The sequence below is a fragment of the Chiloscyllium plagiosum genome, chromosome 35 (assembly GCF_004010195.1).
Source record: "Chiloscyllium plagiosum isolate BGI_BamShark_2017 chromosome 35, ASM401019v2, whole genome shotgun sequence".
Taxonomy (NCBI): Eukaryota; Metazoa; Chordata; class Chondrichthyes; order Orectolobiformes; family Hemiscylliidae; genus Chiloscyllium; species Chiloscyllium plagiosum.
Genome location: NC_057744.1, coordinates 38,425,754 through 38,441,529, shown reverse-complemented (window position 1 = coordinate 38,441,529; position 15,776 = coordinate 38,425,754). Strand labels below are relative to the sequence as shown.

Genomic DNA, 15,776 nt, shown 5'->3' with positions numbered 1-15,776 from the left:
ACCCCATCACCGTCACACCGGCCCACTCACACTCACACCATCACTGTCACCCTGACTCCCTCACACACACTCCATCACCGTCTCTCTGACCCCCTCACACTCACTCCTTCGCCGTCAGCCTGACCCCCTCAGACTCACTCCATCACCGTCAGCCTGACCCCCTCAGACTCACTCCATCACCGTCACCCTGAAACCCTCACACTCAAGCGATCACAGTCACTCTGACCCCTTCACACTCACTCCATCACCGTCACAGTGATCACCTCACACTCACTCCAGCACCATCACACTGATCCCCTCACTCTGACCCCTTCACACTTACTCCATCACCGTCACAGTGATCACCTCACATTCACTCCAGCACCATCACACTGATCCCCTCGCACTCACTCCATCACTGTCACACTGACCCCCTCACACCCACTCTATCACTGTTACCCTGACACACTCACAATCACTCCATCATCATCAGCCTGACCCCCTCACTCTCACTCCATCACCATCACCCTGACCCTCTCAGACTCACTCCATCACTGTCACACTGACCCCTCACACTCACTCCATCACTGTCACATGGACCCCCTCACACTCACTCCTTCATCGTCACCCTGAAACCCTCACACTCACGCCATCACAGTCACCCTGACATCCTCACACTCTTTCCATCACTGAGAGAAAGCAGGAAAGAACTCAAGCAGGGAATTAGGAGAGCAAGAAGGGGCCATGATATCACCTTGGCAAGTAGGGATTAAAGAGAATCCCTGGGCATTCTACATTAAAAATACATTAAAAATAAGAATGTAACGAGGTAGAAGGTAGAATAATGGGTTGAAGGTAGGATAACTCAAGGAACTTGTGCTTGGAGGCAGAGGATGTGGTGAGATCCTAAATGAGTACTTTGTGTCAGTATTCACCCAGGAGAAGGATATGGCGGATAGAGACATTTGTGTGCAGCATGCTAATATGCTACAGCATTTTGAAATCAAGAAAGAAGTGTGTTCTCACTTTCACTTAGTACATTTGGAAAAGTATGGCCTAATTATGAACAGTCAGCATGGCTTTGTGCAGGGCAGGTTATTAACTTGATTGAACTTTTCTTTTTTTTATAGATATTTTTATTAGAAATTTAACATTTTTACAAGTTTACAAAAATAAACAAAACTCTCAAATGTAAACATTGATGTGCAATTAAATCAAATATACAATAGCCAAAATTTAACAAAAGAAAAAAAAAATACCGAAAAAGAAAAAAAACTCAACTATCTACTAATCTAACCTACAACTAACCAGAGTGTATATTTAAGTCTCTTATATGCTCGGAATGTGTTAACATCAGATATAATAAAACCCGTATTCGTGCGGTATTCCTCTCCTAAGCAGCCCCGGACCAGCCAGGTTTGTAATCTCAATTAAATAAAAGCCCTTGTTAGGATAGCCGAAATATCTGTATTTATGTAATTCAAGAAGGGCTGCCATATTTTATAAAATAATTCGGTCTTTCGGTGCACCATATTTGTAAGGAAGTCAAGGGGAATACATTCCATAATTAATCTGTGCCAATTTGAAAGTCCAGGGGGCCCTCAACCGCCCAGTTCACCAAAATATTTTTCCTTGCACAGAAAGAAAGAATAGAAAATAGTCTCTTCCCGTACATGTCCAGGGAGGGAAAGTTCGAAAAGCCCAAAAGGAGAGATACAGGGTCCACTTTAATTTCCGTTGCTAAAATTTCTGTCAGGGTACTTGCTATTTTAGTCCAATATCTACGGATCTTATGACAGGTCCATAGGCAATGTACAAGAGTGCCCACCTCTATTTTGCATTTGGGACACATTGGAGATGCTCCTGCCTTAAATTTTGCCAGTCGAACCGGTGCTATATGGGCCCTGTGAAGTATCTTCAGCTGGATAGCCTGGGTTCTGTTACAGATAGTAATTCTTCTAGCGCTTTCCCAAATATCATTCCACGTTTCTATAGAGATTTCTAGTCTCAAATCCTGATCCCATGTTTTAAGCAGATTATCCATATGTCCCGATACTTCATCATGTAGTAAATGATGATTGAACTTTTCGAGGTAACAAAGGTGATCAATGACCGTACAACAGTACATGGTGTTGAGAAAGATTTTAGTAAGCCTTTCAACAAGATCCCTCATGGTAGTCTTATGCAAAAGGTTAAGATGCATGGGATCCATGTGGATTCAGAATTGGCTTGCCCCGAGAAGGCAGAGTGTAGTGGTGGAAGGGTGCTTATCAGACTGGATGTCCATGACTAGTGATGTTCTACAGGAATCCGTACAGTGGCTCAGTGGTTAGCACTGCTGCCTCACAGCACCAGGGTGCCAGGTTCAATTCCAGCCTCGGGTGACTGTGTGGAGTTTGCACTTTCTCCCAGTGTCTGCGTGGGTTTCCTCCGAATGCTCCGGTTTCCTCCCACAGTCCAAAGATGTGCAGGTCAGGTGAATTGGCCATGCTAAATTGCTCATAGTGTTCAGAGATATTATTGAAAAATACAATCAATAACTACGAAAGCAACCACCCCAACACACACAAAGGAGGTTGCATCAAGACACTTCAAAAGGGCCACAACACACTGCAGTACACCAGAACTGCAAAAAGAGGAAAAAGAACACCTCTACAATGTATTCGCCAAAAACGGATACCCCCGCAATTTCATCAACAGATGCCTAAGGGAAAGACAATGGAATGAGGACATGCCAAAGGACTAGCCACGTTACCATACATCAAGAACATTTCTGAACTGACAGCCAGACTACTACGACCACTAGGACTCATAACAGCACACAAACCAACAGCCACACTCAGACAACAACTCACCAGGACAAAGGACCCGATACCCAGCATGAGCAAAACCAATGTCGTGTACAAAGTCCCATGCAAGGACTGCACAAAACACTACATAGGACAAACAGGAAGACAGCTAACAATCCGCATCCATGAACACCAACTAGCCACGAAACGACACGACCAGCTATCCTTAGTAGCCACACACACAGATGACAAGCAACATGAGTTCGACTGGGACAACACTACTATTATAGGACAAGCCAAACAGAGAACAGCCAGGGAATTCCTAGAGGTATGGCACTCATCCACAGATTCAATCGACAAACACATCGACCTGGACCCAATATACCGGCCACTGCAGCAGACAGCTGGAACTGACAACCGGAAGCGGTAGAGACAAACCACTGTAAATGCCGGAGCAAACAACACAGAAGTGCTTCACAGGAGGCTCCCAAGCACTGAGGATGTCACCTAGACAGGGGACGAAACATCTGCAACACAAATTCCCAGCTCGGCGAACAGAACCACAACAACGAGCACCCGATCTACAAATCTTCTCACAAACTTTGAACAATCAATAACAAATATCAGTATAATAAAAAGAAAAAAACACAAATTACGATACAACTACTGTCTCCTAACTATTAACCTACCCTCTAATACAAAACAAACCCTAACACTGTGCAAAGCAACACCAAAAAAAGAAAAGCAAAAAAAACAACAAAACCCCACAAAATACAGAACAGCTATGCTCTGCGCAAAGCTTCCAAACAAAGGAACTGGAGCATTGTATATATACCAGTGTTAACTCAGGAGACCCCTCCAGGGCCCAGGGCTTGACAAATCTAACCATCCTGGTTAAACAAATGCCCTAGTTAAGACAACTGACAAATCTATTTCCAAATAACTCAAGTAGGGCTGCCATGTCTTATAAAAATGGTCAGTTGTGTGGTGCACCATGTTTGTAAAAAAAAGTCCAAGGGAATGTGCTCCATAATTAATTTCTGCCCTCCCAGCAAGCCCAGCGGGTTCTCAGACACCCAATTCATCAGAATATTCTTCCATGCACATTTGAAGAGTCTTTCATTGTTCTAGTCCATTAAAATAGCTAAGGGAAACCTCGGCAACTTGACTTGAAAGCATCTGACTCCAAAGTTTCATGATGCAATGAAACATCATCCTCCATGTGATTGTCTTCCCAGAAAAGTGACCAGGAATTGACTCGTTCCAGTGTTGTGAAAAGAAATGGAAATATCTAAGTCTGAAGGATGCTCGGTAATATCAGTCTGAGGATGGAGGACTCAGCAGTCCTCAGGGCTGAATCTGAAAGTGAATGTTATTGATCTGACCTCGCTCTGGCAGCAGCCACACTTTACAATTTATAATGTTCAGGGGTGAGAAATGTTGTATAAACAGGATCTGTTTATACTGAGCAACACAGTGGTTGTTAGTTTTTTAAATTCTCAAGCATTTAGAGTTGAAGTTCAGAAGTTTCCGATTATTCCGTGTTCTTCAAAACATTATATACTATAGAGCCATATATCTTAGTACTCAGGATTTTGTTGATCTGTTTGTTCCCAAGAGTTCCCTCCAGCCTCTATCACAGCCTACTTGGGTCCAGAATGTAACAAACTTAAATGAAAGTGTATTCTCAGTATTATGAACACTGCTTTAGATTGTGTAACAATATCTGTTTGTTAACTGTTTGTTCTCATTCTCTTGGAAATGTGTTTTTGATTATAGGCTGGAGGAGGTCAGCCACTGAGCCCTTCTGCGCAGCCTCCCCAAGAACTCAGTCCTTCTCAGATACAAGGTGGAACATCAACACAAAATCCAGTGTTACAGCAACAACCAGCAGCTTCTGTACAGCATACATACCTTCCTAGCACCTGGGGATCCTTTCGCAACTACTGTAAGTGGCTGTCATAGTTCAAGCAAACAGAGACCCAGCCATGTTCTGTATATAACCAACACACTAACTGTACAATCTGGTAAATTAAAAGTATAATTTCTGCTCGTTAGAAATTGTCTGTTCAGAGTACTTAGTCAACCATAATTACTCAGAACCAATTGTTCATAAGTCTCTCAAATGCTGCCAGAAATTTTCAGAACTGTAGTGAGGATAGGTGAGGCAGAGTTAATTTAACTGAATTGGATCTGAAATCTGTGAAAGAACTCCGCAGAGGCGAATATCCCATCACCAAGTCACCCTTTCTTTACCCGTGGAAAGTCGTTGTCACTGATCCAGCTCCCACAGAGTCAGCAATCACATTATGAGCATGTCTGACAATGCTGTTTTTATCTGTCAGCCAGGGGTCCCTGATTGAACCAGATTAACAGCTCCATCAGGGAACTCATTCATAAGATCCATCTGGCTGACTTCATTATAATCACTATGATCTGTTGTCTGTAGCGGATCTTTACCTAGATATCCTGTAGAAATTGTTTCTCTTCCTGAGGACATTGGTGCAAATGAATAGGTGCTCTCTACCATGTCAGCCTTTATTCAGTTCTCTATTTGTCCTTAACAATCTCAAAGGCCTTTTCTGCCACTGCCATTTTGTAGACTTAGCAGTTTATCCCCTTTTGTTGGATGAGCAAAGAATGTGGACCAAGATAACTGGGGAACTTGCTGCTGTTTGGGTAGTGCTTTGTGATCATTTGGAATTGTTACGATCCTGGTCTTACCACCAGATTTATGTTATAATCTGTTTAGGGACCAGTAACATTTTTAAAAAGTAGACAAATGGGAGACACATGGGCACTTTCAAATCATAGAGCCATACAGCACGGAAACAGACCTTTTGGTCAAACACGTCTATGCTGACCAAATTTCCCAAACTAAACGTTTTGCCTGCATTTGCTCATATCTCTCTAAACCTTTCCTATTCATATACCTGTTCAATTGTCTTTTACATTTTGTAAGCGTGCCTGCATTAACCACTTTCTCTAGCAGTTCATTCCACATATGAACCATCCCCTGTGTAGGAAAGGTTTTTTTTTAGATTCCCTACAGTATGGAAACAGGCCCATTTGGCCCAACAAGTCCAAACCGACCCTCCAAAGAGTAACCCACCCAGACCCATTCCCCTACCCTACATTTACTCCTGACTAATGCACCTAACACTATGAGCAATTTATAATGGCCAATTCACCTAACCTGCACATCTTTGGATTGTGGGAGGAAGCCAGAGCACCCGGAGGAAACCCACGCAGACACGAGAAGAATGTGCAAACTCCACACAGACAGTTGTCTGAGGCAGGAATCAAACTTGGGTGCCTGGTGCTGTGAGGCAGCAGTGCTAACCGCTGAGCCACCGTGCCACCCCTCAGGTCCCTTATAAATATTTCTCCCTCACCTTCAAAATATACATTCTAGTTTTGAACTCCCCGCCCTAGGGAAAAGACCATTGCTATTCACCTTGTCTGTGCCCCTTCTGATTTTATAAATCTCTATAAAATCGCCCCTCAAACTCAGTGAAAACAGTCTATTGCACGGCGACCAGAACTGTATACAGTACTGCAAAAGAAGCCTCACCAACATCCTGTGCATCTGCGACATGATGCCCAATTCCTATACTCTATGGTCTGAGCAATGAAGGCAAGTGTTCTAAATGCCTTTTTAACCACCTTGTCTACCTGTGACACAACTTTCAAAGAACTATGAACCTGAACCCTTCGGACTCTTTGTTCAACAATACTTCCCAGGCACTAACATTAACTGTATAACTCCTGCCCTTGTTCGTTTTACCATATTGCAACACAAAGAACAAAGAAAATTTACAGCCCAGGAACAGGCCCTTTGGCCCTCCAAGCCTGAGCCAATCCAAATCTACTGTCTAAACCTGTCGGTCAATTCCCAAGCATTTGTATCCCTCTGCTCCCCACCTACTCATGCATCTGTCCAGACACATCTTAAATGAATCTACCGTGCCTGCCTCTACCACCTCTGCTGGCAATGCGTTCCAAATGCCCACCACCCTCTGTGTGAAATACTTGCTGCGTGTATTCCCCTTAAACTTTCCACCTCTCACCTTGAAAGCATGACCTCTGGTTATTGAATCCTTCACCCTGGGAAAAAGCTTGTCTCTATCCACCCTGTCCAGACCCTTCATGATTTTGTAAACCTCAATCAGGTCCTCCCTCAATCTTCTTTTTTCTAGTGAAAATAGCTAGCACCTTCCATACCAGGCAACATCCTCATAAACCTTCTCTGCACTCTCTCCAAAGCCTCCACATCCTTTTGGTAATGTGGCGACCAGAACTGTACACAGTATTCTAAGTGCGGCCGAACCAATGTCTTGTACAATTTTAACATGACTTGCCAGCTCTTATACTCAATACCCCGTCTAATGAAGGCAAGCATACTATATGCCTTCTTGACCACTCTATCCACCTGTGCAGCAATCTTCAGGGTACAATGGACCTGCGCTCCCAGATCTCTCTGCCCATCAATTTTTCCCAAGGCTCTTCCATTCATTGTATAATTTGCTCTAGAATTAGACTTGCCTAAATGCATCACCTCACATCTGTCTGGATTGAAATCCTTCTGCCACTTTTCCACCCAACTCTCCAGTCTATCTATATCCTCCTGAATTCTCTGACAGTCCCTTATGCTTTCTGCTACTCCATCAATCTTCGTGTCATCTGCAAACTTGCTGATCATACCAACAGTGCCCTCTTTTAGATCATTTATGTATATTAACATCTTGCATTTATCCAAATTATCTGCCTCTCCTTGGCCTGTTGGCTCAGGTGATCAAGATTTCTTTGTAATTTTAAATAATCTTCTTCACTGTCTTCTATACCACTAACCTGGTATATAACAAGTCATCACAGTTAAACATAGTTTCCTCACTGGTCCAGTAACGGCACTAGGTAGAAAGGGAGAACATTTTCAGAGGGAACCAGCCAATCCAGATATGGCCTATGGTTGGGAGAATTACTGCTCCATATCAGGGCAATATCGAATCAAAGAAAGGTCACAGCATAGGATGAGGCCATTCTGTCCATTGTGTCTGATTGCTAGAGTGACGACTGAAAATCAGTTTTCAGGTTACAATTTGACACTTTTTAAGGACCAACTCACATCGAGGGCTCAAGTTATGTCTCAACCCAACCCACTGTGTACAACAGCTGGCACCATCTGGAGTCCAGGCTTAGGAAAGAGTTCTGTAGGATTATGACAGCAGGAAAACCGTTTCACAAGTCAAGAAATCTAAAGTAAATTATTCTGGTTGGCCTTGTCTGCCTCTTGGAGAATGGCGACATCAACCATGCGGAGCCTTTATGTTTCAGATTGACTTTTCAGGTTTTGGATGTGACTGGAATCTTTTCATTATTAGGTTTGTCCATTTGGCTAAACTTCAAAGTCAACTCTTACATGTGGTTTTATCAGAATAACCCCCGCAGGTTTACTTAGATTACTTAGTGTAGAAACAGGCCCTTCAACCTAAGAAGTCCACACTGACCCGCCAAAGCGCAACCCACCCAGACTCCTGCATTTACCCCTTACCTAACACTACGGGCAATTTAGCATGGTCAATTCACCTGACCCTGCACATCTTTGGACTGTGGGAGGAAACCGGAGCACCCGGAGGAAACCCACGCAGACACGGGGAGAACGTGCAAACTCCACACAGTCAGTCGCCTGAGGCGGGAATTGAACCCGGGTCTCTGGCGCTGTGAGGCAGCAGTGCTAACCACTGTGCCACCGTGCCCACGGTTGTCAGTGAGAATTTTGTCTTGTCACAGGTTTTGCCATGCTCAGAGATTGGCTAACGCCAACCTTCTCTTTGTGGCAGCCAAGAAGCTAACGTGTAGTCAGTGTGACCGAAACAAGCTGATCTAGTCTGACGTGCAACGTGTCCTGCCCTTGAATAACTGTACATAGCTCCACAGAGTGCATGTAAATTAACCCAGATCTGAGGAAATTTGCAGTGGGGAGAGTCAGGGACCTCTGTGTGATGATGACCTGGAGTGGGGGGAAGTGGTCAGTGATCTGGAGTTCTAACACTCACAATTAAACATGTAATAAATAAGTGACCGAACATCATGCAGTGCACATCAAATGGCAAATGTGAGCATGGCAGATCCCATTGAGTTCTCAGCAGTTCCTCTGTACATTAATAACCTAGTGCATTATCAAATATCATTAAATCTCGCAGGGATCACAATTCTTCAGTTTTGCCAGTCTCACATTGAAGCTCCCTCTTGAGCTGCTTGGTCTTTGCTCCCGTTCTGCACAATCACCCTTCTTTTCTCAGCTGAGTTTCCCTGAACTCCAAAATTTCACTCTAGTTCTCATTACTCATTCCACAAACATAACTCCACCTCTTCACCAAAAACTAAGAGTATCTGAGTGTATCTCAAGGTTACATGTGTCAGAATGCTGAAAAAGAATTTCATCAAAGAACACATGAACTGCAAAAGGTCATTTCGTCCTTTGAACGTGTTCTGTCGTTGAATAGATGCATGCCTGCCAGATTCACAGAATTACTATGGTGCAAAGGAAGCCATTTGATTTATCATGTCTGAACATTTGATTTATCATGTCTGAGCATTTTGATTTGGTGCCAGTCTCTTGTCTTCCGTGTAGCCCTCCATATTGTTTCTATTGAATGATCATCCAGTTCCCTCTTGAATGCCTCTTTTGAACCTGTCTCCTCGCACTTCCAGAGCATTCAAATCTGTATGAAAAAGGATTTTTTTCTCACTTTGCATTTGCTTCGTTTGGAAAATACTTGAAATCTATGCACTGTTACACGCGATCCTTTTATGAACAGGAACTGTATCTTCCTAACAACTCTGTTCAAATCTCTCGTGATGTTTAAAACCTCCTCTTAATCTTCTCTTCCCCAAAGAAAATGACCCCAACTTCTCCAATCAATCCTTATGACTGAGTGTCTCATGCTTGGAACCATTCCTGTAAACCTTGTCTCTCCAATGCCTTCACATCATTCCTAAAGTGTGCTTTCATGGTACTCTCGGCCAACAAAACTCCAACAGTTTCTTTTATAAAATGCTTCACTAATCACAGCCTCAACAGCTTTCTTGGTGGCATTTTACTGAAGTCTGACTGATGAAATGCTTCTTGACTTCACCGCAAATGAATTAATGTTAATTAATCTGGACAACACCACAGAGAAAATTATTTCCTTCTAACCAATCATTTTAAGCATGTCAAGAAGGTTACACCATCGCTAAGGAGCCAGTACAGATTGCTCACAAACAACCCTCTGCTGTGTATAGCCATTATCCCTGCTCTCTGTCTCCTACCTCTTCACCAATTTTTCAATCCATGTCATCAACCTGTACCATCAGAATGAACTATTGCTTCAATATCATAGCCAAAACATTAACACTTGCAATAGTGCAACAGTGCCTCAGTACTCTATATGAAGTGCTAACCTAGATCGGATGCAAAGGTTTTACATTAGCACGTCTACTCAGAGGATCAAGTAAAACGGGTCTTGTGGCACAGCAGTAATGTCCATACCTCTGAGAGAGGAGACCTGGGTTTGAGTCCCACCAGCTCCAGAGATGCGTAATAATACACACAGGGTCAAGTGCTACACTGAACCAGTCTGACAGTGATGAATGCTGATCAGATTATCTGCAACTTGTACTTAATTTGGATGATGCAGACAGTCGCTTAGGGGAGCATCTGGTCTGTAATTTCCCGAGTACAGGTAGTTCTGGGATAACGTGCGTTTCGGCAGTGCGGTTATGTTTCATTAATGAGGGCTAGGATTAGTTACTGGTCTATTTTAGAGACATGTCCTTATCAGTACTGTCTGGTATGGGGTACTCATGGCCTTGGTGTAACTCTGTTCAAAGATGTTGTCATTTTCTTTTTAATTAAAGGCTTGAACAGACTATTTATTTCCTATCAGACATCTTGTGTTTTAATTCCAAGGCAGGCTGCCTCATATACATGCTTGTACAGGACTCTTGCCAGATCCCACCCTGAGGACTATATCCAATTGGAAACAAGGAACAAAAAAAGGCAGTGCAGGCTTGAACCTGTCCCTGGTGTTAGGTGCTCGAGATAAAATGGGAAAACTGATAAACTGCAAGAAAGACCAGTGACATCAGACATTGCAGTACTGGGCCAAATATCTGTACAGAGAAATTTGCTAATACTATTGGGGAAGATTTACAGTATCTTGTCAAGGCAATGGAAACTGGAGAGAGAATTCAAATAGGAAAAAAAAAAGTTGGTAATAGTAGAATGAAACCAGTAAGCGAAACGGGGAGTTGATTAAAGTATGGAAATATGTTATAAAAGTAAAAGGCATTCCATCTGAATGGTCAGAGCATTCACAACAAAGTAGATGAAGTGACAGCACAAATAGAGGTAAACAGGTACTATCTTAATGCCATCATGGAGATGTGGTTTCAGGTGACATACATTAGGATATGAATACCTGTATTCAATAGGGTCCACCCTTTAGGAAGGATAGGTGAAAAGGAAAAAGAGGTTGGGTGGCACTGTTCATAAAGAAGGAAATAAGCATATTAGTGAAAGAGGATATTTGATCAGAAGATCAGGAATTAGCTTGGGTGGGTGGAGTAGAATCAGCAAAGGCAGCAAAGATTTGTGGGAGTTGTTTATAGGTGAAATAGGAAAGGGAGAGTGGTACTGTTAAAGGGTGAGGTTTGCACATTAGTGAGAGAGAATCTTGGATCAGAAGCTCAGAATGTAGAATTAGTTTTGGTGGAGCAAAAAACATAGCAAAGATTGGTGCAAGTTGTTTCCAGGCCATGAAGCAGAAATGAAAATGTAGGGTAAGATATTAGTCAGGAGAAAGTGAGGACTGCAAATGCTGGAGATCAGAGCTGAAAATGTGTTGCTGGAAAAGCGCAGCAGGTCAGGCAGCATCCAAGGAACAGGAGAATCGACATTTCGGGCATAAGCCCTTCTTCCTATTCCTGAAGAAGGGCTTATGCCCGAAATGTCGATTCTCCTGTTCCTTGGATGCTGCCTGACCTGCTGCGCTTTTCCAGCAACACATTTTTAGCTACGATTTTAGTCATGAAATTAGAGGTGATTGCAACATGGCGAAACTGTAATTGTGAGGGACTTCAATCTTGGTTAACCCAATAATCATTAATGCTGTTGATTACAAATTGCTGGAATGTGTCTCAGATGGTTTTCTAAAACATTCTCTAGCTGGTTGCTCAACATAACAGATTATTTTAGATCTAGTATTGTACAATGGAAAAGGGCTAATAATAAGCTTGTTGTAAATGAGCTTTTCAGGAATCATAAACATAATGTGGTTGGAAATTAAATTTGAAAGTGATACAGCTCAACCAAAAACTAGGGTTTTTAATCTAAGCAGAGGAAATTATAAAGATGTGAGAGGCATTGACCTTGATAATTTGGGAAACTATGTTAAAGGATATGATGATCAATCGGCAACTTCAAAGAAAACACAAATTTTGTTTTTTCTTTCTCTGCAGACGATGCCACACCTCCTGAGTTTTACAGCATTTTTATTTAAATTTAGAATTCCAGCTTCTGCAGAATTCTGCTTTTAGTTCATGGTTGACAAACCTATTGGGGTTTTCTGAGGATATGATTAGCAGAATAGATAAGGGAGAACTAGTAGATATGGTCCAGTTAGATTTTCAGAAAACTTTTGACAAGATCCAATGCAATAAGTTGTTAAAATAAGAGCATATAGGATTGGAGGTGAATATAATAGCATAGGTTGAGAACTGTTTGACAAATAAAAACAGTAGGAATAAACTGGTTGGCAGGCTGAGCCAAGTGAGGTACTGCAAGAATCAGTGCTTGGGCAATTGGTAGTTACATTGATATTTATGATTTGGATTTGGGTATCAAAATAATATTTCCAAATTTACTGATGACGCAAAACAGCGTGGAAAAATGTGAAGTTATCCACATTGGTCAGGAAAATGAAAATGCAGAACATTTCTTAAATGATGAAAGATTGGAAAGTCTTAATGTCTGAAGGGGATCAGGTTGTTCTTGGTTCATAAGTCTCTGAAAACTAACATGAGGGTGCAATTAGGAAGGTCAGTGGTATTTGGCATTGATTAAGGAGAATTTGAGTACAGCAATACAGAATTTCAGTGGGACCACACCTGGAATACTCTGTATACTTCTGGCCTTACCTGAGGGAGGATATACTTGCCATAGAGAGAATACAATGAAGATTCACCACGCTGAATCCCAGGGTGGCAGCATTGTCCTAAGAGGAGAGACTGAGAAGTCTGCATCTGTATTTTTTCAATTTTTGAAGAATGAGAAGGGATCTCATTGAAACCAGGTTCTTAGAGGATTTGATGGAGTAGATGTAGGGAAGATCTTTCCCCTGTTTGGAGGGACTAGAACCAGGAGACATCGTCTTTGAATAAGAGGCCATTTAAGAGTGGGATGAGGACGACTTCTTCACTCAAATGGTGGTAAATCTTGGAAATTCTCTCCCCCAGAGCACTGTGGAAATGTAGTTGTTGATATGTTCAAGACAGATTGATAGATTCTGCAATAAAATCATGAATGGCATAGTAAGCTGAGTGGTAAAATCATTTTTCCGAGGGTTGGGGAGCTCAAAATGATAGGGCATATTTTTAAAGTGGGAGAAGAAAGATTTAAAAGGGACCTGAGGGGCAAGATTTTCGCACAGAAGGTGGTTTGTGTTATCGACTAGACTAAACTCCTTCAAAACATATTACAAACGTCATCTAGATTCAAACTTTCTCTTATTTTGTTATTTTCCGGATGCAACTCAATTGGTCAAACTATCAGGCCTGAAACAAAACACACTTTATTCTTAAACCATAGTTAAACTATAAACAAAAACAAATAATTGGAATTAAACTCTGCTGGAACACATAACAGAAGAATAGATTATTTGACCACTAAACAGCAATTGTTGCAAAATAGTAACATTCCACAAACACTCTATGACTTTATGCCACCCTTGGCAAAGGCAAATTCAGTAAAATAGATTGTCTCGCATGCAATTCTCCAGTCCAGGAAGAAAGAACATCAAGAGAAAACTCTGTGTGAGAAACAGAGAGAACTCAAATGTGTTGCTGTAGCACCGAGAGATGTATACCAGATTCTAAACTTCAACAGATACTGTAAGTTAAACTAAAATCCTGGTTCCATGGAAGTTTGACCCCACCCATTCTTGCTGCTTCTATTGTTCCAACGTTTTTTTTAAAATCCCACAAGACCTCACAAACTGTTTACTTTATTGGCTTGGAGCAAACTGCTCCTCACCTCTGTCTCAACCTGGCCTCATAAAAACACGAGGACAAAACACACCACCTGAAGCCATAGTATCACCTCATTCATATGTGGAATGAACTGCCAGAGGAAGTGGTAGATGCAGATACAGTTACAACATTGAAAAGATATTTGGATAATACATGAATAGACAAGGCCTAGAATGACATGGGCCAAACACAGGAAAGTGGGACTAGTTTCGTTTGGGAACATAATCAGTGTGGACTAGTTGGACTGATTCATACAGCACAGAAAAGGCTCTTTGGCCTACCAAGTCTGTACTGATATAACTATCACTAAAAGTGTGCTAATCCCAATTTCGTATACTTGTCCCATATCTTTGAATGTTATGATATTTGAAGTACTCATCCAAATATCTTTTGAAGATTGTAAGCTTTCCCGCCTCCACTGCCAGGCAGTGCACTTTAAATATCCACCACCTGAGTGTAAAAGCTTTTTCCCAAATCCCCACTGATTCTGGGTCTGTTTCCGTGCTGTATGATTTTATAGCTCTATCAAAAGGCATGGGGACAGTGTGAAAATGGTGTTGAGGTAGAAGTTCAGCCATAATCTTATTGAATAGCACAGCAGACCTGTTGGGCTGAACAGTCTACTCCTTTGATTTCCTGTGTCCCTAAACTTGAACAGATTATATTGCAGAAAGTTTAAAAGGTGCTGAAGAAACTCAGCAGGCCTGGCAACATCTGAACCAGATTTCAAGTCTGCAAAGACTCACTCAAATACATAGAAAGTGTAGTGACTATTGTAATATAGAAACATAAGAACTAACATAGGGTCGCTCTGAAATGGCAAAGAGATAATGATCAAATAATCTATTTTAGTGTCTTTAGTTTAGAGGTAGCTATTGACCCAGATATGAAGAAGAACTCTCATGCTCTTGTGGAAAAACTTGGTCCATCTCACTACCCAAAACTCTCATACCCGTCCATTCCCCACTCCCTCTGAACCTCTCCATTCCCCACTCCCTCTGAACCTCTCCATTCCCCACTCCCTCTGAACCTCTCCATTCCCCACTCCCTCTGTTCCTCTCCATTCCTCACTCCCTCTGTTCCTCTCCATTCCCCACTCCCTCTGAACCTCTCCATTCCCCACTCCCTCTGAACCTCTCCATTCCCCACTCCCTCTGAACCTCTCCATTCCCCACTCCCTCTGAACCTCTCCATTCCCCACTCCCTCTGAACCTCTCCATTCCCCACTCCCTCTGAACCTCTCCATTCCCCACTCCCTCTGAACCTCTCCATTCCCCACTCCCTCTGAACCTCTCCATTCCCCACTCCCTCTGAACCTCTCCATTCCCCACTCCCTCTGAACCTCTCCATTCCCCACTCCCTCTGAACCTCTCCATTCCCCACTCCCTCTGTTCCTCTCCATTCCTCACTCCCTCTGAACCTCTCCAATCCCCACTCCCTCTGAACCTCTCCATTCCCCACTCCCTCTGTTCCTCTCCATTCCTCACTCCCTCTGAACCTCTCCAATCCCCACTCCCTCTGAACCTCTCCATTCCCCACTCCCTCTGTTCCTCTCCATTCCTCACTCCCTCTGAACCTCTCCAATCCCCACTCCCTCTGAACCTCTCCATTCCCCACTCCCTCTGTTCCTCTCCATTCCTCACTCCCTCTGAACCTCTCCAATCCCCACTCCCTCTGAACCTCTCCATTCCCCACTCCCTCTGTTCCTCTCCATTC

At 42.7% G+C, this 15,776-nt stretch overlaps 1 protein-coding gene across 4 annotated transcripts in view; it reads left to right on the top strand.

The window, feature by feature from the left end:
* prdm10 (PR domain containing 10) overlaps nucleotides 1–15,776 on the top strand; it is a 236,734-nt gene that overhangs the window by 208,792 nt on the left and 12,166 nt on the right. For all 4 annotated transcript variants that reach the window (XM_043676952.1, XM_043676953.1, XM_043676951.1 and 1 more), the window contains one exon: nucleotides 4,548–4,716. In XM_043676952.1, the coding sequence (XP_043532887.1) occupies nucleotides 4,548–4,716 (169 nt within the window). The remainder of the gene's footprint in view (nucleotides 1–4,547; nucleotides 4,717–15,776) is intronic.